The sequence below is a fragment of the Salvelinus alpinus genome, chromosome 14 (assembly GCF_045679555.1).
Source record: "Salvelinus alpinus chromosome 14, SLU_Salpinus.1, whole genome shotgun sequence".
Lineage (NCBI taxonomy): Eukaryota > Metazoa > Chordata > Actinopteri > Salmoniformes > Salmonidae > Salvelinus > Salvelinus alpinus.
The window spans coordinates 18,870,946-18,898,721 of NC_092099.1; the positions used below are offsets into that span (position 1 = coordinate 18,870,946).

The 27,776-nt window shown below is 46.0% G+C and overlaps 1 protein-coding gene across 1 annotated transcript in view; it reads left to right on the forward strand.

The window, feature by feature from the left end:
* The window catches only part of LOC139538552 (uncharacterized), a 41,065-nt gene extending 14,367 nt beyond the window's left edge, over positions 1 to 26,698 (forward strand). Inside the window, exons 2-4 of the mRNA XM_071340716.1 lie at positions 17,242 to 17,571; positions 19,133 to 19,302; positions 24,321 to 26,698. Of these exons, the coding sequence (XP_071196817.1) occupies positions 17,242 to 17,571; positions 19,133 to 19,302; positions 24,321 to 24,428 (608 nt within the window). The 3' untranslated portion in view covers positions 24,429 to 26,698. The remainder of the gene's footprint in view (positions 1 to 17,241; positions 17,572 to 19,132; positions 19,303 to 24,320) is intronic.
* The last annotated feature ends 1,078 nt before the right edge of the window (positions 26,699 to 27,776 follow it).

The window sequence follows — 27,776 nt, forward strand, 5'->3', positions numbered from 1 at the left end:
CCAGAGAGCTGTACATGTCAGTTTGTTAGACAGAACCTCACCCAGAGAGCTGTACATGTCAGTGTGTCAGACAGACAGAACCTCACCCAGAGAGCTGTACATGTCAGTGTGTCAGACAGACAGAACCTCACCCAGAGAGCTGTACATGTCAGTGTGTTAGACAGACAGAACCTCACCCAGAGAGCTGTACATGTCAGTGTGTTAGACAGAACCTCACCCAGAGAGCTGTACATGTCAGTGTGTTAGACAGAACCTCACCCAGAGAGCTGTACATGTCAGTGTGTTAGACAGACAGAACCTCACCCAGAGAGCTGTTCATGTCAGTGTGTTAGACAGACAGAACCTCACCCAGAGAGCTGTACATGTCAGTTTGTTAGACAGACAGAACCTCACCCAGAGAGCTGTACATGTCAGTGTGTTAGACAGACAGAACCTCACCCAGAGAGCTGTACATGTCAGTTTGTTAGACAGACAGAACCTCACCCAGAGAGCTCTACATGTCAGTGTGTTAGACAGACAGAACCTCACCCAGAGAGCTGTACATGTCAGTGTGTTAGACAGACAGAACCTCACCCAGAGAGCTGTACATGTCAGTGTGTTAGACAGAACCTCACCCAGAGAGCTGTACATGTCAGTTTGTTAGACAGACAGAACCTCACCCAGAGAGCTGTACATGTCAGTGTGTTAGACAGACAGAACCTCACCCAGAGAGCTGTACATGTCAGTGTGTTAGATAGACAGAACCTCACCCAGAGAGCTGTACATGTCAGTGTGTTAGACAGACAGAACCTCACCCAGAGAGCTGTACATGTCAGTGTGTTAGACAGACAGAACCTCACCCAGAGAGCTGTACATGTCAGTGTGTTAGACAGACAGAACCTCACCCAGAGAGCTCTACATGTCAGTGTGACAGACAGAACCTCACCCAGAGAGCTGTACATGTCAGTGTGTTAGACAGAACCTCACCCAGAGAGCTCTACATGTCAGTGTGTCAGACAGACAGAACCTCACCCAGAGAGCTGTACATGTCAGTGTGTTAGACAGAACCTCACCCAGAGAGCTGTACATGTCAGTGTGTTAGACAGACAGAACCTCACCCAGAGAGCTGTACATGTCAGTGTGTCAGACAGAACCTCACCCAGAGAGCTATACATGTTAGTGTGACAGACAGACAGAACCTCACCCAGAGAGCTGTACATGTCAGTGGGTTAGACAGAACCTCACCCAGAGAGCTGTACATGTCAGTGTGTTAGACAGAACCTCACCCAGAGAGCTGTACATGTCAGTGTGTTAGACAGACAGAACCTCACCCAGAGAGCTGTACATGTCAGTGTGTCAGACAGACAGAACCTCACCCAGAGAGCTGTACATGTCAGTTTGTTAGACAGAACCTCACCCAGAGAGCTGTACATGTCAGTGTGTCAGACAGACAGAACCTCACCCAGAGAGCTGTACATGTCAGTTTGTTAGACAGAACCTCACCCAGAGAGCTGTACATGTCAGTGTGTCAGACAGACAGAACCTCACCCAGAGAGCTGTACATGTCAGTTTGTTAGACAGACAGAACCTCACCCAGAGAGCTGTACATGTCAGTGTGTTAGACAGACAGAACCTCACCCAGAGAGCTGTACATGTCAGTGTGTTAGACAGACAGAACCTCACCCAGAGAGCTGTACATGTCAGTGTGTTAGACAGACAGAACCTCACCCAGAGAGCTGTACATGTCAGTGTGTTAGACAGACAGAACCTCACCCAGAGAGCTGTACATGTCAGTGTGTTAGACAGACAGAACCTCACCCAGAGAGCTCTACATGTCAGTGTGACAGACAGAACCTCACCCAGAGAGCTGTACATGTCAGTGTGTTAGACAGAACCTCACCCAGAGAGCTCTACATGTCAGTGTGTCAGACAGACAGAACCTCACCCAGAGAGCTGTACATGTCAGTGTGTTAGACAGAACCTCACCCAGAGAGCTGTACATGTCAGTGTGTTAGACAGACAGAACCTCACCCAGAGAGCTGTACATGTCAGTGTGTCAGACAGAACCTCACCCAGAGAGCTATACATGTTAGTGTGACAGACAGACAGAACCTCACCCAGAGAGCTGTACATGTCAGTGGGTTAGACAGAACCTCACCCAGAGAGCTGTACATGTCAGTGTGTTAGACAGAACCTCACCCAGAGAGCTGTACATGTCAGTGTGTTAGACAGACAGAACCTCACCCAGAGAGCTGTACATGTCAGTGTGTCAGACAGACAGAACCTCACCCAGAGAGCTGTACATGTCAGTTTGTTAGACAGAACCTCACCCAGAGAGCTGTACATGTCAGTGTGTCAGACAGACAGAACCTCACCCAGAGAGCTGTACATGTCAGTTTGTTAGACAGAACCTCACCCAGAGAGCTGTACATGTCAGTGTGTCAGACAGACAGAACCTCACCCAGAGAGCTGTACATGTCAGTTTGTTAGACAGAACCTCACCCAGAGAGCTGTACATGTCAGTGTGTTAGACAGAACCTCACCCAGAGAGCTGTACATGTCAGTGTGTCAGACAGACAGAACCCGGTTAGACAGACAGAACCTGGTTAGACAGACAGAACCTCACCCAGAGAGCAGTACATGTCAGTGTGTTAGACAGACAGAACCTCACCCAGAGAGCTGTACATGTCAGTTTGTTAGACAGACAGAACCTGGTTAGACAGACAGAACCTCACCCAGAGAGCTGTACATGTCAGTGTGTCAGACAGACAGAACCTCACCCAGAGAGCTGTACATGTCAGTGTGTTAGACAGAACCTCACCCAGAGAGCTGTACATGTCAGTGTGTTAGACAGACAGAACCTCACCCAGAGAGCTGTACATGTCAGTGTGTCAGACAGACAGAACCTCACCCAGAGAGCTGTACATGTCAGTGTGTTAGACAGACAGAACCTCACCCAGAGAGCTGTAGATGTCAGTGTGTTAGACAGAACCTCACCCAGAGAGCTGTACATGTCAGTGTGTTAGACAGAACCTCACCCAGAGAGCTGTAGATGTCAGTGTGTTAGACAGAACCTCACCCAGAGAGCTGTACATGTCAGTGTGTTAGACAGAACCTCACCCAGAGAGCTGTACATGTCAGTGTGTTAGACAGACAGAACCTCACCCAGAGAGCTGTACATGTCAGTGTGTTAGACAGAACCTCACCCAGAGAGCTGTACATGTCAGTGTGTTAGACAGACAGAACCTCACCCAGAGAGCTGTACATGTCAGTGTGTCAGACAGACAGAACCTCACCCAGAGAGCTGTACATGTCAGTTTGTTAGACAGAACCTCACCCAGAGAGCTGTACATGTCAGTGTGTCAGACAGACAGAACCTCACCCAGAGAGCTGTACATGTCAGTGTGTTAGACAGACAGAACCTCACCCAGAGAGCTGTACATGTCAGTGTGTCAGACAGACAGAACCTCACCCAGAGAGCTGTACATGTCAGTGTGTCAGACAGACAGAACCTCACCCAGAGAGCTGTACATGTCAGTGTGTTAGACAGACAGAACCTCACCCAGAGAGCTGTACATGTCAGTGTGTTAGACAGAACCTCACCCAGAGAGCTGTACATGTCAGTGTGTTAGACAGAACCTCACCCAGAGAGCTGTACATGTCAGTGTGTTAGACAGACAGAACCTCACCCAGAGAGCTGTTCATGTCAGTGTGTTAGACAGACAGAACCTCACCCAGAGAGCTGTACATGTCAGTTTGTTAGACAGACAGAACCTCACCCAGAGAGCTGTACATGTCAGTGTGGTTAGACAGACAGAACCTCACCCAGAGAGCTGTTCATGTCAGTGTGTTAGACAGACAGAACCTCACCCAGAGAGCTGTACATGTCAGTTTGTTAGACAGACAGAACCTCACCCAGAGAGCTGTACATGTCAGTGTGTTAGACAGACAGAACCTCACCCAGAGAGCTGTACATGTCAGTTTGTTAGACAGACAGAACCTCACCCAGAGAGCTCTACATGTCAGTGTGTTAGACAGACAGAACCTCACCCAGAGAGCTGTACATGTCAGTGTGTTAGACAGACAGAACCTCACCCAGAGAGCTGTACATGTCAGTGTGTTAGACAGAACCTCACCCAGAGAGCTGTACATGTCAGTTTGTTAGACAGACAGAACCTCACCCAGAGAGCTGTACATGTCAGTGTGTTAGACAGACAGAACCTCACCCAGAGAGCTGTACATGTCAGTGTGTTAGACAGACAGAACCTCACCCAGAGAGCTGTACATGTCAGTGTGTTAGACAGACAGAACCTCACCCAGAGAGCTGTACATGTCAGTGTGTTAGACAGACAGAACCTCACCCAGAGAGCTGTACATGTCAGTGTGTTAGACAGACAGAACCTCACCCAGAGAGCTCTACATGTCAGTGTGACAGACAGAACCTCACCCAGAGAGCTGTACATGTCAGTGTGTTAGACAGAACCTCACCCAGAGAGCTATACATGTTAGTGTGACAGACAGACAGAACCTCACCCAGAGAGCTGTACATGTCAGTGGGTTAGACAGAACCTCACCCAGAGAGCTGTACATGTCAGTGTGTTAGACAGAACCTCACCCAGAGAGCTGTACATGTCAGTGTGTTAGACAGACAGAACCTCACCCAGAGAGCTGTACATGTCAGTGTGTCAGACAGACAGAACCTCACCCAGAGAGCTGTACATGTCAGTTTGTTAGACAGAACCTCACCCAGAGAGCTGTACATGTCAGTGTGTCAGACAGACAGAACCTCACCCAGAGAGCTGTACATGTCAGTTTGTTAGACAGAACCTCACCCAGAGAGCTGTACATGTCAGTGTGTCAGACAGACAGAACCTCACCCAGAGAGCTGTACATGTCAGTTTGTTAGACAGACAGAACCTCACCCAGAGAGCTGTACATGTCAGTGTGTTAGACAGACAGAACCTCACCCAGAGAGCTGTACATGTCAGTGTGTTAGACAGACAGAACCTCACCCAGAGAGCTGTACATGTCAGTGTGTTAGACAGACAGAACCTCACCCAGAGAGCTGTACATGTCAGTGTGTTAGACAGACAGAACCTCACCCAGAGAGCTGTACATGTCAGTGTGTTAGACAGACAGAACCTCACCCAGAGAGCTCTACATGTCAGTGTGACAGACAGAACCTCACCCAGAGAGCTGTACATGTCAGTGTGTTACACAGAACCTCACCCAGAGAGCTCTACATGTCAGTGTGTCAGACAGACAGAACCTCACCCAGAGAGCTGTACATGTCAGTGTGTTAGACAGAACCTCACCCAGAGAGCTGTACATGTCAGTGTGTTAGACAGACAGAACCTCACCCAGAGAGCTGTACATGTCAGTGTGTCAGACAGAACCTCACCCAGAGAGCTATACATGTTAGTGTGACAGACAGACAGAACCTCACCCAGAGAGCTGTACATGTCAGTGGGTTAGACAGAACCTCACCCAGAGAGCTGTACATGTCAGTGTGTTAGACAGAACCTCACCCAGAGAGCTGTACATGTCAGTGTGTTAGACAGACAGAACCTCACCCAGAGAGCTGTACATGTCAGTGTGTCAGACAGACAGAACCTCACCCAGAGAGCTGTACATGTCAGTTTGTTAGACAGAACCTCACCCAGAGAGCTGTACATGTCAGTGTGTCAGACAGACAGAACCTCACCCAGAGAGCTGTACATGTCAGTTTGTTAGACAGAACCTCACCCAGAGAGCTGTACATGTCAGTGTGTCAGACAGACAGAACCTCACCCAGAGAGCTGTACATGTCAGTTTGTTAGACAGAACCTCACCCAGAGAGCTGTACATGTCAGTGTGTTAGACAGAACCTCACCCAGAGAGCTGTACATGTCAGTGTGTCAGACAGACAGAACCCGGTTAGACAGACAGAACCTGGTTAGACAGACAGAACCTCACCCAGAGAGCAGTACATGTCAGTGTGTTAGACAGACAGAACCTCACCCAGAGAGCTGTACATGTCAGTTTGTTAGACAGACAGAACCTGGTTAGACAGACATAACCTCACCCAGAGAGCTGTACATGTCAGTGTGTCAGACAGACAGAACCTCACCCAGAGAGCTGTACATGTCAGTGTGTTAGACAGAACCTCACCCAGAGAGCTGTACATGTCAGTGTGTTAGACAGACAGAACCTCACCCAGAGAGCTGTACATGTCAGTGTGTCAGACAGACAGAACCTCACCCAGAGAGCTGTACATGTCAGTGTGTTAGACAGACAGAACCTCACCCAGAGAGCTGTAGATGTCAGTGTGGTAGACAGAACCTCACCCAGAGAGCTGTACATGTCAGTGTGTTAGACAGAACCTCACCCAGAGAGCTGTAGATGTCAGTGTGTTAGACAGAACCTCACCCAGAGAGCTGTACATGTCAGTGTGTTAGACAGAACCTCACCCAGAGAGCTGTACATGTCAGTGTGTTAGACAGACAGAACCTCACCCAGAGAGCTGTACATGTCAGTGTGTTAGACAGAACCTCACCCAGAGAGCTGTACATGTCAGTGTGTTAGACAGACAGAACCTCACCCAGAGAGCTGTACATGTCAGTGTGTCAGACAGACAGAACCTCACCCAGAGAGCTGTACATGTCAGTTTGTTAGACAGAACCTCACCCAGAGAGCTGTACATGTCAGTGTGTCAGACAGACAGAACCTCACCCAGAGAGCTGTACATGTCAGTGTGTTAGACAGACAGAACCTCACCCAGAGAGCTGTACATGTCAGTGTGTCAGACAGACAGAACCTCACCCAGAGAGCTGTACATGTCAGTGTGTCAGACAGACAGAACCTCACCCAGAGAGCTGTACATGTCAGTGTGTTAGACAGACAGAACCTCACCCAGAGAGCTGTACATGTCAGTGTGTTAGACAGAACCTCACCCAGAGAGCTGTACATGTCAGTGTGTTAGACAGAACCTCACCCAGAGAGCTGTACATGTCAGTGTGTTAGACAGACAGAACCTCACCCAGAGAGCTGTTCATGTCAGTGTGTTAGACAGACAGAACCTCACCCAGAGAGCTGTACATGTCAGTTTGTTAGACAGACAGAACCTCACCCAGAGAGCTGTACATGTCAGTGTGGTTAGACAGACAGAACCTCACCCAGAGAGCTGTTCATGTCAGTGTGTTAGACAGACAGAACCTCACCCAGAGAGCTGTACATGTCAGTTTGTTAGACAGACAGAACCTCACCCAGAGAGCTGTACATGTCAGTGTGTTAGACAGACAGAACCTCACCCAGAGAGCTGTACATGTCAGTTTGTTAGACAGACAGAACCTCACCCAGAGAGCTCTACATGTCAGTGTGTTAGACAGACAGAACCTCACCCAGAGAGCTGTACATGTCAGTGTGTTAGACAGACAGAACCTCACCCAGAGAGCTGTACATGTCAGTGTGTTAGACAGAACCTCACCCAGAGAGCTGTACATGTCAGTTTGTTAGACAGACAGAACCTCACCCAGAGAGCTGTACATGTCAGTGTGTTAGACAGACAGAACCTCACCCAGAGAGCTGTACATGTCAGTGTGTTAGACAGACAGAACCTCACCCAGAGAGCTGTACATGTCAGTGTGTTAGACAGACAGAACCTCACCCAGAGAGCTGTACATGTCAGTGTGTTAGACAGACAGAACCTCACCCAGAGAGCTGTACATGTCAGTGTGTTAGACAGACAGAACCTCACCCAGAGAGCTCTACATGTCAGTGTGACAGACAGAACCTCACCCAGAGAGCTGTACATGTCAGTGTGTTAGACAGAACCTCACCCAGAGAGCTATACATGTTAGTGTGACAGACAGACAGAACCTCACCCAGAGAGCTGTACATGTCAGTGGGTTAGACAGAACCTCACCCAGAGAGCCGTACATGTCAGTGTGTTAGACAGAACCTCACCCAGAGAGCTGTACATGTCAGTGTGTTAGACAGACAGAACCTCACCCAGAGAGCTGTACATGTCAGTGTGTCAGACAGACAGAACCTCACCCAGAGAGCTGTACATGTCAGTTTGTTAGACAGAACCTCACCCAGAGAGCTGTACATGTCAGTGTGTCAGACAGACAGAACCTCACCCAGAGAGCTGTACATGTCAGTTTGTTAGACAGAACCTCACCCAGAGAGCTGTACATGTCAGTGTGTCAGACAGACAGAACCTCACCCAGAGAGCTGTACATGTCAGTTTGTTAGACAGACAGAACCTCACCCAGAGAGCTGTACATGTCAGTGTGTTAGACAGACAGAACCTCACCCAGAGAGCTGTACATGTCAGTGTGTTAGACAGACAGAACCTCACCCAGAGAGCTGTACATGTCAGTGTGTTAGACAGACAGAACCTCACCCAGAGAGCTGTACATGTCAGTGTGTTAGACAGACAGAACCTCACCCAGAGAGCTGTACATGTCAGTGTGTTAGACAGACAGAACCTCACCCAGAGAGCTCTACATGTCAGTGTGACAGACAGAACCTCACCCAGAGAGCTGTACATGTCAGTGTGTTACACAGAACCTCACCCAGAGAGCTCTACATGTCAGTGTGTCAGACAGACAGAACCTCACCCAGAGAGCTGTACATGTCAGTGTGTTAGACAGAACCTCACCCAGAGAGCTGTACATGTCAGTGTGTTAGACAGACAGAACCTCACCCAGAGAGCTGTACATGTCAGTGTGTCAGACAGAACCTCACCCAGAGAGCTATACATGTTAGTGTGACAGACAGACAGAACCTCACCCAGAGAGCTGTACATGTCAGTGGGTTAGACAGAACCTCACCCAGAGAGCTGTACATGTCAGTGTGTTAGACAGAACCTCACCCAGAGAGCTGTACATGTCAGTGTGTTAGACAGACAGAACCTCACCCAGAGAGCTGTACATGTCAGTGTGTCAGACAGACAGAACCTCACCCAGAGAGCTGTACATGTCAGTTTGTTAGACAGAACCTCACCCAGAGAGCTGTACATGTCAGTGTGTCAGACAGACAGAACCTCACCCAGAGAGCTGTACATGTCAGTTTGTTAGACAGAACCTCACCCAGAGAGCTGTACATGTCAGTGTGTCAGACAGACAGAACCTCACCCAGAGAGCTGTACATGTCAGTTTGTTAGACAGAACCTCACCCAGAGAGCTGTACATGTCAGTGTGTTAGACAGAACCTCACCCAGAGAGCTGTACATGTCAGTGTGTCAGACAGACAGAACCCGGTTAGACAGACAGAACCTGGTTAGACAGACAGAACCTCACCCAGAGAGCAGTACATGTCAGTGTGTTAGACAGACAGAACCTCACCCAGAGAGCTGTACATGTCAGTTTGTTAGACAGACAGAACCTGGTTAGACAGACAGAACCTCACCCAGAGAGCTGTACATGTCAGTGTGTCAGACAGACAGAACCTCACCCAGAGAGCTGTACATGTCAGTGTGTTAGACAGAACCTCACCCAGAGAGCTGTACATGTCAGTGTGTTAGACAGACAGAACCTCACCCAGAGAGCTGTACATGTCAGTGTGTCAGACAGACAGAACCTCACCCAGAGAGCTGTACATGTCAGTGTGTTAGACAGACAGAACCTCACCCAGAGAGCTGTAGATGTCAGTGTGTTAGACAGAACCTCACCCAGAGAGCTGTACATGTCAGTGTGTTAGACAGAACCTCACCCAGAGAGCTGTAGATGTCAGTGTGTTAGACAGAACCTCACCCAGAGAGCTGTACATGTCAGTGTGTTAGACAGAACCTCACCCAGAGAGCTGTACATGTCAGTGTGTTAGACAGACAGAACCTCACCCAGAGAGCTGTACATGTCAGTGTGTTAGACAGAACCTCACCCAGAGAGCTGTACATGTCAGTGTGTTAGACAGACAGAACCTCACCCAGAGAGCTGTACATGTCAGTGTGTTAGACAGAACCTCACCCAGAGAGCTGTACATGTCAGTGTGTTAGACAGAACCTCACCCAGAGAGCTGTACATGTCAGTGTGTTAGACAGACAGAACCTCACCCAGAGAGCTGTTCATGTCAGTGTGTTAGACAGACAGAACCTCACCCAGAGAGCTGTACATGTCAGTTTGTTAGACAGACAGAACCTCACCCAGAGAGCTGTACATGTCAGTTTGTTAGACAGACAGAACCTCACCCAGAGAGCTGTACATGTCAGTTTGTTAGACAGACAGAACCTCACCCAGAGAGCTCTACATGTCAGTGTGTTAGACAGACAGAACCTCACCCAGAGAGCTGTACATGTCAGTGTGTTAGACAGACAGAACCTCACCCAGAGAGCTGTACATGTCAGTGTGTTAGACAGAACCTCACCCAGAGAGCTGTACATGTCAGTTTGTTAGACAGACAGAACCTCACCCAGAGAGCTGTACATGTCAGTGTGTTAGACAGACAGAACCTCACCCAGAGAGCTGTACATGTCAGTTTGTTAGACAGAACCTCACCCAGAGAGCTGTACATGTCAGTTTGTTAGACAGACAGAACCTCACCCAGAGAGCTGTACATGTCAGTGTGTTAGACAGACAGAACCTCACCCAGAGAGCTGTACATGTCAGTTTGTTAGACAGACAGAACCTCACCCAGAGAGCTGTACATGTCAGTTTGTTAGACAGAACCTCACCCAGAGAGCTGTACATGTCAGTGTGTTAGACAGAACCTCACCCAGAGAGCTGTACATGTCAGTGTGTTAGACAGAACCTCACCCAGAGAGCTGTACATGTCAGTGTGTTAGACAGACAGAACCTCACCCAGAGAGCTGTACATGTCAGTGTGGTTAGACAGACAGAACCTCACCCAGAGAGCTGTACATGTCAGTGTGTTAGACAGAACCTCACCCAGAGAGCTGTACATGTCAGTGTGTTAGACAGACAGAACCTCACCCAGAGAGCTGTTCATGTCAGTGTGTTAGACAGACAGAACCTCACCCAGAAAGCTGTACATGTCAGTTTGTTAGACAGACAGAACCTCACCCAGAGAGCTGTACATGTCAGTGTGTCAGACAGACAGAACCTCACCCAGAGAGCTGTACATGTCAGTGTGTTAGACAGAACCTCACCCAGAGAGCTGTACATGTCAGTGTGTTAGACAGACAGAACCTCACCCAGAGAGCTGTACATGTCAGTGTGTCAGACAGAACCTCACCCAGAGAGCTATACATGTTAGTGTGACAGACAGACAGAACCTCACCCAGAGAGCTGTACATGTCAGTGGGTTAGACAGAACCTCACCCAGAGAGCTGTACATGTCAGTGTGTTAGACAGAACCTCACCCAGAGAGCTGTACATGTCAGTGTGTTAGACAGACAGAACCTCACCCAGAGAGCTGTACATGTCAGTGTGTCAGACAGACAGAACCTCACCCAGAGAGCTGTACATGTCAGTTTGTTAGACAGAACCTCACCCAGAGAGCTGTACATGTCAGTGTGTCAGACAGACAGAACCTCACCCAGAGAGCTGTACATGTCAGTTTGTTAGACAGAACCTCACCCAGAGAGCTGTACATGTCAGTGTGTCAGACAGACAGAACCTCACCCAGAGAGCTGTACATGTCAGTGTGTCAGACAGACAGAACCTCACCCAGAGAGCTGTACATGTCAGTGTGTTAGACAGACAGAACCTCACCCAGAGAGCTGTACATGTCAGTGTGTTAGACAGAACCTCACCCAGAGAGCTGTACATGTCAGTGTGTTAGACAGAACCTCACCCAGAGAGCTGTACATGTCAGTGTGTTAGACAGACAGAACCTCACCCAGAGAGCTGTTCATGTCAGTGTGTTAGACAGACAGAACCTCACCCAGAGAGCTGTACATGTCAGTTTGTTAGACAGACAGAACCTCACCCAGAGAGCTGTACATGTCAGTGTGTTAGACAGACAGAACCTCACCCAGAGAGCTGTACATGTCAGTTTGTTAGACAGACAGAACCTCACCCAGAGAGCTCTACATGTCAGTGTGTTAGACAGACAGAACCTCACCCAGAGAGCTGTACATGTCAGTGTGTTAGACAGACAGAACCTCACCCAGAGAGCTGTACATGTCAGTGTGTTAGACAGAACCTCACCCAGAGAGCTGTACATGTCAGTTTGTTAGACAGACAGAACCTCACCCAGAGAGCTGTACATGTCAGTGTGTTAGACAGACAGAACCTCACCCAGAGAGCTGTACATGTCAGTGTGTTAGATAGACAGAACCTCACCCAGAGAGCTGTACATGTCAGTGTGTTAGACAGACAGAACCTCACCCAGAGAGCTGTACATGTCAGTGTGTTAGACAGACAGATCCTCACCCAGAGAGCTGTACATGTCAGTGTGTTAGACAGACAGAACCTCACCCAGAGAGCTCTACATGTCAGTGTGACAGACAGAACCTCACCCAGAGAGCTGTACATGTCAGTGTGTTAGACAGAACCTCACCCAGAGAGCTCTACATGTCAGTGTGTCAGACAGACAGAACCTCACCCAGAGAGCTGTACATGTCAGTGTGTTAGACAGAACCTCACCCAGAGAGCTGTACATGTCAGTGTGTTAGACAGACAGAACCTCACCCAGAGAGCTGTACATGTCAGTGTGTCAGACAGAACCTCACCCAGAGAGCTATACATGTTAGTGTGACAGACAGACAGAACCTCACCCAGAGAGCTGTACATGTCAGTGGGTTAGACAGAACCTCACCCAGAGAGCTGTACATGTCAGTGTGTTAGACAGAACCTCACCCAGAGAGCTGTACATGTCAGTGTGTTAGACAGACAGAACCTCACCCAGAGAGCTGTACATGTCAGTGTGTCAGACAGACAGAACCTCACCCAGAGAGCTGTACATGTCAGTTTGTTAGACAGAACCTCACCCAGAGAGCTGTACATGTCAGTGTGTCAGACAGACAGAACCTCACCCAGAGAGCTGTACATGTCAGTTTGTTAGACAGAACCTCACCCAGAGAGCTGTACATGTCAGTGTGTCAGACAGACAGAACCTCACCCAGAGAGCTGTACATGTCAGTTTGTTAGACAGACAGAACCTCACCCAGAGAGCTGTACATGTCAGTGTGTTAGACAGACAGAACCTCACCCAGAGAGCTGTACATGTCAGTGTGTTAGACAGACAGAACCTCACCCAGAGAGCTGTACATGTCAGTGTGTTAGACAGACAGAACCTCACCCAGAGAGCTGTACATGTCAGTGTGTTAGACAGACAGAACCTCACCCAGAGAGCTGTACATGTCAGTGTGTTAGACAGACAGAACCTCACCCAGAGAGCTCTACATGTCAGTGTGACAGACAGAACCTCACCCAGAGAGCTGTACATGTCAGTGTGTTAGACAGAACCTCACCCAGAGAGCTCTACATGTCAGTGTGTCAGACAGACAGAACCTCACCCAGAGAGCTGTACATGTCAGTGTGTTAGACAGAACCTCACCCAGAGAGCTGTACATGTCAGTGTGTTAGACAGACAGAACCTCACCCAGAGAGCTGTACATGTCAGTGTGTCAGACAGAACCTCACCCAGAGAGCTATACATGTTAGTGTGACAGACAGACAGAACCTCACCCAGAGAGCTGTACATGTCAGTGGGTTAGACAGAACCTCACCCAGAGAGCTGTACATGTCAGTGTGTTAGACAGAACCTCACCCAGAGAGCTGTACATGTCAGTGTGTTAGACAGACAGAACCTCACCCAGAGAGCTGTACATGTCAGTGTGTCAGACAGACAGAACCTCACCCAGAGAGCTGTACATGTCAGTTTGTTAGACAGAACCTCACCCAGAGAGCTGTACATGTCAGTGTGTCAGACAGACAGAACCTCACCCAGAGAGCTGTACATGTCAGTTTGTTAGACAGAACCTCACCCAGAGAGCTGTACATGTCAGTGTGTCAGACAGACAGAACCTCACCCAGAGAGCTGTACATGTCAGTTTGTTAGACAGAACCTCACCCAGAGAGCTGTACATGTCAGTGTGTTAGACAGAACCTCACCCAGAGAGCTGTACATGTCAGTGTGTCAGACAGACAGAACCCGGTTAGACAGACAGAACCTGGTTAGACAGACAGAACCTCACCCAGAGAGCAGTACATGTCAGTGTGTTAGACAGACAGAACCTCACCCAGAGAGCTGTACATGTCAGTTTGTTAGACAGACAGAACCTGGTTAGACAGACAGAACCTCACCCAGAGAGCTGTACATGTCAGTGTGTCAGACAGACAGAACCTCACCCAGAGAGCTGTACATGTCAGTGTGTTAGACAGAACCTCACCCAGAGAGCTGTACATGTCAGTGTGTTAGACAGACAGAACCTCACCCAGAGAGCTGTACATGTCAGTGTGTCAGACAGACAGAACCTCACCCAGAGAGCTGTACATGTCAGTGTGTTAGACAGACAGAACCTCACCCAGAGAGCTGTAGATGTCAGTGTGTTAGACAGAACCTCACCCAGAGAGCTGTACATGTCAGTGTGTTAGACAGAACCTCACCCAGAGAGCTGTAGATGTCAGTGTGTTAGACAGAACCTCACCCAGAGAGCTGTACATGTCAGTGTGTTAGACAGAACCTCACCCAGAGAGCTGTACATGTCAGTGTGTTAGACAGACAGAACCTCACCCAGAGAGCTGTACATGTCAGTGTGTTAGACAGAACCTCACCCAGAGAGCTGTACATGTCAGTGTGTTAGACAGACAGAACCTCACCCAGAGAGCTGTACATGTCAGTGTGTTAGACAGAACCTCACCCAGAGAGCTGTACATGTCAGTGTGTTAGACAGAACCTCACCCAGAGAGCTGTACATGTCAGTGTGTTAGACAGACAGAACCTCACCCAGAGAGCTGTTCATGTCAGTGTGTTAGACAGACAGAACCTCACCCAGAGAGCTGTACATGTCAGTTTGTTAGACAGACAGAACCTCACCCAGAGAGCTGTACATGTCAGTGTGGTTAGACAGACAGAACCTCACCCAGAGAGCTGTACATGTCAGTTTGTTAGACAGACAGAACCTCACCCAGAGAGCTGTACATGTCAGTTTGTTAGACAGACAGAACCTCACCCAGAGAGCTGTACATGTCAGTTTGTTAGACAGACAGAACCTCACCCAGAGAGCTCTACATGTCAGTGTGTTAGACAGACAGAACCTCACCCAGAGAGCTGTACATGTCAGTGTGTTAGACAGACAGAACCTCACCCAGAGAGCTGTACATGTCAGTGTGTTAGACAGAACCTCACCCAGAGAGCTGTACATGTCAGTTTGTTAGACAGACAGAACCTCACCCAGAGAGCTGTACATGTCAGTGTGTTAGACAGACAGAACCTCACCCAGAGAGCTGTACATGTCAGTTTGTTAGACAGAACCTCACCCAGAGAGCTGTACATGTCAGTTTGTTAGACAGACAGAACCTCACCCAGAGAGCTGTACATGTCAGTGTGTTAGACAGACAGAACCTCACCCAGAGAGCTGTACATGTCAGTTTGTTAGACAGACAGAACCTCACCCAGAGAGCTGTACATGTCAGTTTGTTAGACAGAACCTCACCCAGAGAGCTGTACATGTCAGTGTGTTAGACAGAACCTCACCCAGAGAGCTGTACATGTCAGTGTGTTAGACAGAACCTCACCCAGAGAGCTGTACATGTCAGTGTGTTAGACAGACAGAACCTCACCCAGAGAGCTGTACATGTCAGTGTGTTAGACAGACAGAACCTCACCCAGAGAGCTGTACATGTCAGTGTGTTAGACAGAACCTCACCCAGAGAGCTGTACATGTCAGTGTGTTAGACAGAACCTCACCCAGAGAGCTGTACATGTCAGTGTGTTAGACAGAACCTCACCCAGAGAGCTGTACATGTCAGTGTGGTTAGACAGACAGAACCTCACCCAGAGAGCTGTACATGTCAGTTTGTTAGACAGACAGAACCTCACCCAGAGAGCTGTACATGTCAGTTTGTTAGACAGACAGAACCTCACCCAGAGAGCTCTACATGTCAGTGTGTTAGACAGACAGAACCTCACCCAGAGAGCTGTACATGTCAGTGTGTTAGACAGAACCTCGCCCAGAGAGCTGTACATGTCAGTGTGACAGACAGAACCTCACCCAGAGAGCTGTACATGTCAGTGTGACAGACAGAACCTCACCCAGAGAGCTGTGCATGTTAGTGTGTCAGACAGACAGAACCTCACCCAGAGAGCTGTACATGTCAGTGTGTCAGACAGAACCTCACCCAGAGAGCTATACATGTTAGTGTGACAGACAGACAGAACCTCACCCAGAGAGCTGTACATGTCAGTGGGTTAGACAGAACCTCACCCAGAGAGCTGTACATGTCAGTGTGTTAGACAGACAGAACCTCACCCAGAGAGCTGTACATGTCAGTTTGTTAGACAGAACCTCACCCAGAGAGCTGTACATGTCAGTGTGTTAGACAGACAGAACCTCACCCAGAGAGCTGTACATGTCAGTGTGTCAGACAGAACCTCACCCAGAGAGCTGTACATGTCAGTGTGTTAGACAGACAGAACCTGGTTAGACAGACAGAACCTGGTTAGACAGACAGAACCTGGTTAGACAGACAGAACCTACCACTAACCAACCTGACAGAACTTGAGAGGATCTGCAGAGAAGAATGGGAGAAACTCCCCAAATACAGCTGTGCCAAGCTTGTAGCGTCATACCCAAGAAGACTCAATGCTGTAATCGCTACCAAAGGTGCTTCAACAAAGTACTGAGTAAAGGGTCTGAATACTTATGTAAATGTCATATTTCAGTTTTTTATTTTTATTTATACAGATTATTTATACAGATCATTTATTTTTATTTATACAGCTAAAATTACAAAAAAAAACTTCATGTCCCGAAAATATATTAAAAGCATACTTTTCAAAAATGCTATATAACCAGCATCCTTTTCTTCAGCTGAAGTTGTGATTTATATTATTGTTCCTCATATTTAGCTTGTTCAAATATTTTGTTAATTTTAACAGCTGAATAATGTTGTACTTTTAATTACACATTAACCTGGGCAGTGACAGGCCACGTCTGGAGAGGACGGAGAAAACTTAATCAGTATCGTCATCATAAAGGAAACTCACACGTCGTGTGTTAGACAAAACCTCACCCACAGCTTCCTGTCCACGGGGTGTGTACTTTTACATCAAGCTGCCTCACGCTGCAGAAACAGGAGATTGGCTCCTACCCTATTGGCCGTCCTGGCTCGTCCTGGCTCACCTAACCCACCCTCCTGTTTCCCCATACAGACAGACCTCTGTACATCCAGCGTGTGTCACTCCACAGCAGAGTGTCCATCTCCTGCCCCAACATGACAGGGGAGGATCTGAGCTTCCACCTGTCGTTGAACCAGTCCCTCGTTCACACCACAGTGCTCAAGAGGAACCAGATCCACACCAGAACCAACCAACCAGACACCTGGGCCCAGTTCTATCTAGTTGACCAAAATCTGAACCAGAACTTGACCAACCGCTATGTGTTCACGGTCAACAACACAGGCCTGTACACCTGCATAGCAGAAAGGAGGAGGTCTCCCCCGCCTTATCAAGAGGACTCTGTCCAGACTCTACTGATTGAAGGTAAGGGACCGTCTACAAAGCAGTTGTACTGTTCAGACTCTACTGATTGAAGGTAAGGCACCGTCTACAAAGCAGTTGTACTGTTCAGACTCTACTGATTGAAGGTAAGGGACCGTCTACAAAGCAGTTGTACTGTTCAGACTCTACTGATTGAAGGTAAGGGACCGTCTACAAAACAGTTGTACTGTTCAGACTCTACTGATTGAAGGTAAGGGACCGTCTACAAAACAGTTGTACTGTTCAGACTCTACTGATTGAAGGTAAGGGACCGTCTACAAAGCAGTTGTACTGTTCAGACTCTACTGATTGAAGGTAAGGCACCGTCTACAAAGCAGTTGTACTGTTCAGACTCTACTGATTGAAGGTAAGGGACCGTCTACAAAGCAGTTGTATTGTTCAGACTCTACTGATTGAAGGTAAGGCACCGTCTACAAAGCAGTTGTACTGTTCAGACTCTACTGATTGAAGGTAAGGGACCGTCTACAAAGCAGTTGTACTGTTCAGACTCTACTGATTGAAGGTAAGGGACCGTCTACAAAGCAGTTGTACTGTTCAGACTCTACTGATTGAAGGTAAGGCACCGTCTACAAAGCAGTTGTACTGTTCAGACTCTACTGATTGAAGGTAAGGGACCGTCTACAAAGCAGTTGTACTGTTCAGACTCTACTGATTGAAGGTAAGGCACCGTCTACAAAGCAGTTGTACTGTTCAGACTCTACTGATTGAAGGTAAGGGACCGTCTACAAAGCAGTTGTATTGTTCAGACTCTACTGATTGAAGGTAAGGGACCGTCTACAAAGCAGTTGTACTGTTCAGACTCTACTGATTGAAGGTAAGGGACCGTCTACAAAGCAGTTGTACTGTTCAGACTCTACTGATTGAAGGTAAGGGACCGTCTACAAAGCAGTTGTACTGTTCAGACTCTACTGATTGAAGGTAAGGGACCGTCTACAAAGCAGTTGTACTGTTCAGACTCTACTGATTGAAGGTAAGGGACCATCTACAAAGCAGTTGTACTGTTCAGACTCTACTGATTGAAGGTAAGGGACCGTCTACAAAGCAGTTGTACTGTTCATCTCTACTGATTGAAGGTAAGGGACCATCTACAATGCAGTTGTACTGTTCAGACTCTACTGATTGAAGGTAAGGGACCGTCTACAAAGCAGTTGTATTGTTCAGACTCTACTGATTGAAGGTAAGGGACCGTCTACAAAGCAGTTGTACTGTTCAGACTCTACTGATTGAAGGTAAGGGACCGTCTACAAAGCAGTTGTACTGTTCAGACTCTACTGATTGAAGGTAAGGGACCGTCTACAAAGCAGTTGTACTGCACCAGTGAACTAGCCTGGTCCCAGGGCTGTTTGTTTTCTTGACACCTCGATTGCCGTCATTAATAATGGATGACAGGGAGTTGGTATGAAAGCACAAACAGTTTGAAAATGAAAGTGACGTGGTCAAGGTACACAACATCCCTGGTGAAGCCTGGTCGTGGCTGGGCTGTGAAGTGGATGAATTATGGCTTCTTATTTCTGGTTTCTACTGCGTTCTGATTGGTTCACAGAGAAGCGGTGTCTGACACACCGAGATCCACTGGAGAATCAAGGTCAAGATCCTCTGGCCAACCAGAGTTGTGCAGAGGTTCCTAAACCCCTCCCCCTGTGTCCGTTATTGGTGGGATGTGGGTTTCTTCTCTACAGCATCATCATCACCATCATCGCCATCGTCCTCAGGGTCAGTTTTCATTTCATGTTATTGACCCTGACCCTAACACTGACCCAAACCCTGACCCTAACGCTGACCCTAACGCTGACCCTAACGCTGACCCTAACGCTGACCCTGACCCTGACCCTAACGCTGACCCTGACCCTGACCCTAACACTGACCCTAACACTGACCCTGAGAGTCTGGTCACTCCATTTATTATTATAGCCAAGAAAGTCCACTCTGAAACATCTGTTATCCAGGGAGTCCTGGGAGTTCAGGGAATACAGGGAATACAGGGAGTCCTGGGAGTCCAGGGAGTCCAGGGATCTATAAGAAAATGCTTTTAGTTGTTATGCCCCCAGCTCATGTAATATCCTTCAGGCCACCTTGAAGCTGGACTCGCTGGTCTCCATTGTTTAAATGGAGTTTAAGGGAAGGGATATGTTGTGTTCCTTTTTGATTCATCTCGTTGTGTTATATTGATGTTGTTATTTTACATGATGTTGTATTACACCCTGGTCTCCATGGTGACCTACCCTGTAGAAATAAAACTCAGGTTCACAGGGATCCGGTGTAAATAAGACCCTGGTCTCCATGGTGACACACCCTGAAATAAAAGCATTACATAGTGACTGTCTGTAAACAACATGTTGTATCATTCTAACACAATGACTGACCTATCATAAGACACCCTTACACAATGACTGACCTATCATAAGATACCCTTACACAATGACTGACCTATCATAAGACACCCTACATAATGACTGACCTATCATAAGATACCCTTACACAATGACTGACCTATCATAAGATACACTACATAATGACTGACCTATCATACTATCCCCTACATAATGACTGACCTATCATAAGAGACCCTACATAATGACTGACCTATCATAAGATACCCTTACATAATGACTGACCTATCATAAGATACCCTACATAATGACTGACCTGTCATAAGATACCCTACATAATGACTGACCTATCATAAGACACCCTTACACAATGACTGACCTATCATAAGATACCCTACATAATGACTGACCTATCATAAGATACCCTACATAATGACTGACATGTCATAAGATACCCTACATAATGACTGACCTATCATAAGATACCCTACATAATGACTGACATGTCATAAGATACCCTACATCATGACTGACATGTCATAAGATACCCTACATAATGACTGACATGTCATAAGATACCCTACATAATGACTGACCTGTCATAAGATACCCTACATAATGACTGACCTATCATAAGATACCCTACATAATGACTGACCTATCATAAGATACCCTACATAATGACTGACCTATCATAAGATACCCTACACAATGACTGACCTATCATAAGATACCCTACATAATGACTGACCTATCATAAGATACCCTACATAATGACTGACCTATCATAAGATACCCTTACACAATGACTGACCTGTCATAAGATACCCTTACACAATGACTGACCTGTCATAAGACACCCTACATAATGACTGACCTATCATAAGATACCCTACATAATGACTGACATGTCATAAGATACCCTACATAATGACTGACTTGTCATAAGATACCCTACATAATGACTGACCTATGATAAGATACCCTACATATTGACTGACCTATCATAAGACACCCTTACATAATGACTTACCTATCATAAGATACCCTACATAATGACTGACATGTCATAAGATACCCTACATAATGACTGACTTATCATAAGACACCCTACATAATGACTGACCTATCATAAGACACCCTACATAATGACTGACCTATCATAAGACACCCTTACATAATGACTTACCTATCATAAGATACCCTACATAATGACTGACCTATCATAAGACACCCTACATAATGACTGACCTATCATAAGACACCGTTACACAATGACTGACCTATCATAAGATACCCTACATAATGACTGACCTATCATAAGACACCCTACATAATGACTGACCTATCATAAGACACCCTACATAATGACTGACCTATCATAAGACACCCTACATAATGACTGACCTATCATAAGACACCCTACATAATGACTGACCTATCATAAGACACCCTACATAATGACTGACCTATCATAAGATACCCCTACATAATGACTGACCTATCATAAGATACCCTACATAATGACTGACCTATCATAAGACACCCTTACATAATGACTGACCTATCATAAGATACCCTTACCCAATGACTGACCTATCATAAGATACCCTTACACAATGACTGACCTGTCATAAGACACCCTACATAATGACTGACCTATCATAAGATACCGTACATAATGACTGACCTGTCATAAGATACCCTACATAATGACTGACCTATCATAAGACACCCTACATAATGACTGACCTATCATAAGATACCGTACATAATGACTGACCTGTCATAAGATACCGTACATAATGACTGACCTGTCATAAGATACCCTACATAATGACTGACTTATCATAAGACACCCTTACACAATGACTGACTTATGATAAGATACCCTACATAATGACTGACCTATCATAAGACACCCTACATAATGACTGACCTATCATAAGACACCCTTACATAATGACTGACCTATCATAAGATACCCTACATAATGACTGACCTATCATAAGACACCCTTACACAATGACTGACCTATCATAAGACACCCTTACACAATGACTGACCTATCATAAGACACCCTTACACAATGACTGACCTATGATAAGATACCCTACATAATGACTGACCTATCATAAGACACCCTACATAATGACTGACCTATCATAAGACACCCTTACATAATGACTGACCTATCATAAGATACCCTACATAATGACTGACCTATCATAAGACACCCTTACACAATGACTGACCTATCATAAGACACCCTTACACAATGACTGACCTATCATAAGATACCCTACATAATGACTGACCTATCATAAGACACCCTACATAATGACTGACCTATCATAAGACACCCTACATAATGACTGACCTATCATAAGATACCCTACATAATGACTGACCTATCATAAGATACCCCTACATAAGGACTGACCTATCATAAGATACCCCTACATAATGACTGACCTATCATAAGATACCCTACATAATGACTGACCTATCATAAGACACCCTTACACAATGACTGAACTATCATAATATACCCTACATAATGACTGACCTATCATAAGACACCCTACATAATGACTGACCTATCATAAGACACCCTACATAATGACTGATCTATCATAAGATACCCTACATAATGACTGACCTATCATAAGATACCCCTACATAAGGACTGACCTATCATAAGATACCCCTACATAATGACTGACCTATCATAAGATACCCTATATAATGACTGACCTATCATAAGACACCCTTACACAATGACTGACCTATCATAAGATACCCTACATAATGACTGACCTATCATAAGATACCCTACATAATGACTGACCTATCATAAGACACCCTACATAATGACTGACCTATGATAAGATACCCTACATAATGACTGACCTATCATAAGACACCCTACATAATGACTGACCTATCATAAGACACCCTTACATAATGACTTACCTATCATAAGATACCCTACATAATGACTGACATGTCATAAGATACCCTACATAATGACTGACATGTCATAAGATACCCTACATAATGACTGACTTATCATAAGATACCCTACATAATGACTGACTTATCATAAGACACCCTACATAATGACTGACCTATCATAAGACACCCTTACATAATGACTTACCTATCATAAGATACCCTACATAATGACTGACCTATCATAAGACACCCTTACACAATGACTGACCTATCATAAGACACCGTTACACAATGACTGACCTATCATAAGATACCCTACATAATGACTGACCTATCATAAGACACCCTACATAATGACTGACCTATCATAAGACACCCTACATAATGACTGACCTATCATAAGACACCCTACATAATGACTGACCTATCATAAGACACCCTTACACACCCTACATAATGACTGACCTATCATAAGACACCCTACATAATGACTGACCTATCATAAGACACCCTACATAATGACTGACCTATCATAAGACACCCTTACATAATGACTGACCTATCATAAGATACCCTTACACAATGACTGACCTATCATAAGATACCCTTACACAATGACTGACCTATCATAAGACACCTTTACACAATGACTGACCTATCATACGATCCCCCTACATAATGACTGACCTATCATAAGACACCCTACATAATGACTGACCTATCATAAGACACCCTTACACACCCTACATAATGACTGACCTATCATAAGACACCCTTACATAATGACTGACCTATCATAAGACACCCTTACACACCCTACATAATGACTGACCTATCATAAGACACCCTTACATAATGACTGACCTATCATAAGACACCCTTACACACCCTACATAATGACTGACCTATCATAAGACACCCTTACACAATGACTGACCTATCATAAGACACCCTCCATAATGACTGACCTATCATAAGACACCCTACATAATGACTGACCTATCATAAGACACCCTTACACAATGACTGACCTATTATAAGATCCCCTTACACAATGACTGACCTATCATAAGACACCCTTACATAATGACTGACCTATCATAAGACACCCTTACACACCCTACATAATGACTGACCTATCATAAGACACCCTACATAATGACTGACCTATCATAAGACACCCTACATAATGACTGACCTGTCATAACACACCCTACATAATGACTGACCTATCATAAGACACCCTTACACACCCTACATAATGACTGACCTATCATAAGACACCCTACATAATGACTGACCTATCATAAGATACCCTTACACACCCTACATAATGACTGACCTATCTTAAGACGGCCTTACACAATGACTGACCTATCATAAGACACCCTACATCCCATCATTGACTTCTTCTGATGTGTTTCTGTGTGTATTTCTCCTCAGAGGAAGATGAAGGAGGAAGTGGCTGTTCAGAGTGACTACGTGAACATGAAGCCTGGAGAGAAGACGAGGCCTAAGAGAGTCCAGCATCCAGTCACCGGGAGATTCTGATTCTGGTCACACCTAATGGCACCCTATTCTCTATGGCTGTGTACCTAATGGCACCCTATTCTCTATGGCTGTGTACCTAATGGCACCCTATTCTCTATGGCTGTGTACCTAATGGCACCCTATTCTCTATGGCTGTGTACCTAATGGCACCCTATTCTCTATGGCTGTGTACCTAATGGCACCCTATTCTCTATGGCTGTGTACCTAATGGCACCCTATTCTCTATGGCTGTGTACCTAATGGCACCCTATTCTCTATGGCTGTGTACCTAATGACACCCTATTCTCTATGGCTGTGTACCTAATGGCACCCTATTCTCTATGGCTGTGTACTTAATGGCACCCTATTCTCTATGGCTGTGTACCTAATGGCACCCTATTCTATATGGCTGTGCACCTAATGGCACCCTATTCTCTATGGCTCTATGGCTGTGTACCTAATGGCACCCTATTCTCTATGGCTGTGTACCTAATGGCACCCTATTCTCTATGGCTGTGTACTTAATGGCACCCTATTCACTATGTCTGTGTACCTAATGGCACCCTATTCTCTATGGCTGTGTACCTAATGGCACCCCATTCTATATGGCTGTGTACCTAATGGCACCCTATTCTCTATGGTTGTGTACCTAATGGCACCCTATTCTCTATGGCTGTGTACCTAATGGCACCCTATTCTCTATGGCTGTGTACCTAATGGCACCCTATTCTCTATGGCTGTACACCTAATGGCACCCTATTATCTATGGCTGTGTACCTAATGGCACACTATTCTCTATGGCTGTGTACCTAATGGCACCCTATTCTCTATGGCTGTACACCTAATGGCACCCTATTCTCTATGGCTGTGTACCTAATGGCCCCCTATTCTCTATGGCTCTATGGCTGTACACCTAATGGCACCCTATTCTCTATGGCTGTACACCTAATGGCACCCTATTCTCTATGGCTGTGTACCTAATGGCACCCTATTCTCTATGGCTCTATGGCTGTGTACCTAATGGCACCCTATTCTCTATGGCTCTATGGTTGTGTACCTAATGGCACCCTATTCTCTATGGCTCTATAGCTGTACACCTAATGGCACCCCATTCTATATGGCTGTGTACCTAATGGCACCCTATTCTCTATGGCTGTGTACCTAATGGCACCCTATTCTCTATGGGTGTGTACCTAATGGCACCCTATTATCTATGGCTGTGTACCTAATGGCACCCTATTCTCTATGGCTGTGTACCTAATGGCACCCTATTCTCTATGGCTGTGTACCTAATGGCACCCTATTCTCTATGGCTGTGTACCTAATGGCACCCTATTCTCTATGGCTGTGTACCTAATGGCACCCTATTCTCTATGGCTCTATGGCTGTGTACCTAATGGCACCCTATTCTCTATGGCTCTATGGCTGTACACCTAATGGCACCCTATTCTCTATGGCTCTATGGCTGTGTACCTAATGGCACCCTATTCTCTATGACTGTGTACCTAATGGCACCCTATTCTCTATGGCTGTGTACCTAATGGCACCCTATTCTCTATGGCTGTGTACCTAATGGCACCCTATTCTCTATGGCTCTATGGCTGTACACCTAATGGCACCCTATTCTCTATGGCTCTATGGCTGTGTACCTAATGGCACCCTATTCTCTATGGCTCTATGGCTGTGTACCTAATGGCACCCTATTCTCTATGGCTCTATGGCTGTGTACCTAATGGCACCCTATTCTCTATGCGTAGTGAAAATAGTCCTGTCATTTTTAGACGGATATGGATGAAAATACCCTCAAATTAAAGCTGACAGTCTGCACTTTAACTTCATAGGCAGGTAGCCTAGTGGTTAGAGCGTTGGGCCAGTAACCGAAAGGTTGCTAGATCGAATCCCCGAGCTGAGAAGGTAAAAATATGTCGTTCGGCCCCTGAACAAGGAAGTTAACTATTCCTAGGCTGTTATTGTAAATAAGAATTTGTTCTTAACTGATTTGCCTAGTTAAATAAAGGTTAAATAATTACAAAAAAATGTTTGATTTCAAATCCAAACTTGTGGAGATTAGAGCCATAAGAAGAAACAATACCTTCCTGTCCCAATAATTACAGAGGACACTTTACCTGCAGGCTTCCCTGTCCCAATAATTACAATGGACACTTTACCTGCAGGCTTCCCTGTCCCAATAATTACAATGGACACTTTACCTGCAGGCTTCCCTGTCCCAATAATTACAGAGGACACTTTACCTGCAGGCTTCAGCTAAGTAAAGTATTTTTTAGTATAATTTTTTTTTCAATTGAAGATCCAAAACATACAATATACTTGCAGTGAAGCCGCTCAACAACTACACCAGTCATCCAACAGACTCCCATTCAGAGAGACACACAGAAGCATCCAGGGTCAATGCCCTGCTCAATGGCACGTTGGCAGATTTCCCACCAGGCCAAAAAACGTGAACCCGAACCCTCCAAGACCCCCCCACAGTTAATAGCTGTCCCTCAACCATTCAAGAACCCTCCCCCAAGAAAATAAAATAAAAATAAAATTAATTCCCCATCCCCAACAGCCCCCCAATGCACCAACAACCAAGAGAACGAACTAAAGAGACAAAAGGAAAAGACAGAAGAAAACAGCAAACAACAATGCAAAAAATAATAAAAATCGTACATTTCAAACAAAGGACATCAAGGACAACTGAAATCATAACAGCGATGCCAACTGTATATGTTTGTGTGCATGTCTGGCCCTATTACATGTATGTGTGTGTTCTTGTATGTGTTTATTTGAATGAGAGTGTGTGTATATGCATGTGTACAAACACCTGCACGGCATCAGCCTCAGGCAAACCGGCATTAGCTGTACAAACACTGCTACTTAGTGTCATTCAAATGTACTTTTTATTATGTTTTATTTAGACTTTTTAAAATATTTTTTTAAACTTGTATCTTTGACCATCATTCTATCTCCCACACATCAACTCCACTCCCACTTGTCTCCAATTCCACATCCCGACCCTCAGTGTCACGCCCTGACCTTAGAGAGCATTTTTATGTCTCTATTTGGTTTGGTCAGGGTGTGATTTGGGGTGGGCAATCTATGTTCTTTATTTCTATGTTTGGTATTTCTATGTTTTGGCCGGGTATGGTTCTCAATCAGGGACAGCTGTCATTCGTTGTCTCTGATTGGGAATCATACTTAGGAAGCCTTTTTTTCCTTTGGTGTTTGTGGCTCGTTATCTTTGTTAGTGGCACTAATGCCCTGTTAAGCTTCTCGGTTGTTTTCTTGTTTTGTTGGCGACATTTACTATAAATAAAAGAAAATGTACGCTCACAACGCTGCACTTTGGTCTCCTTTCGACAACGG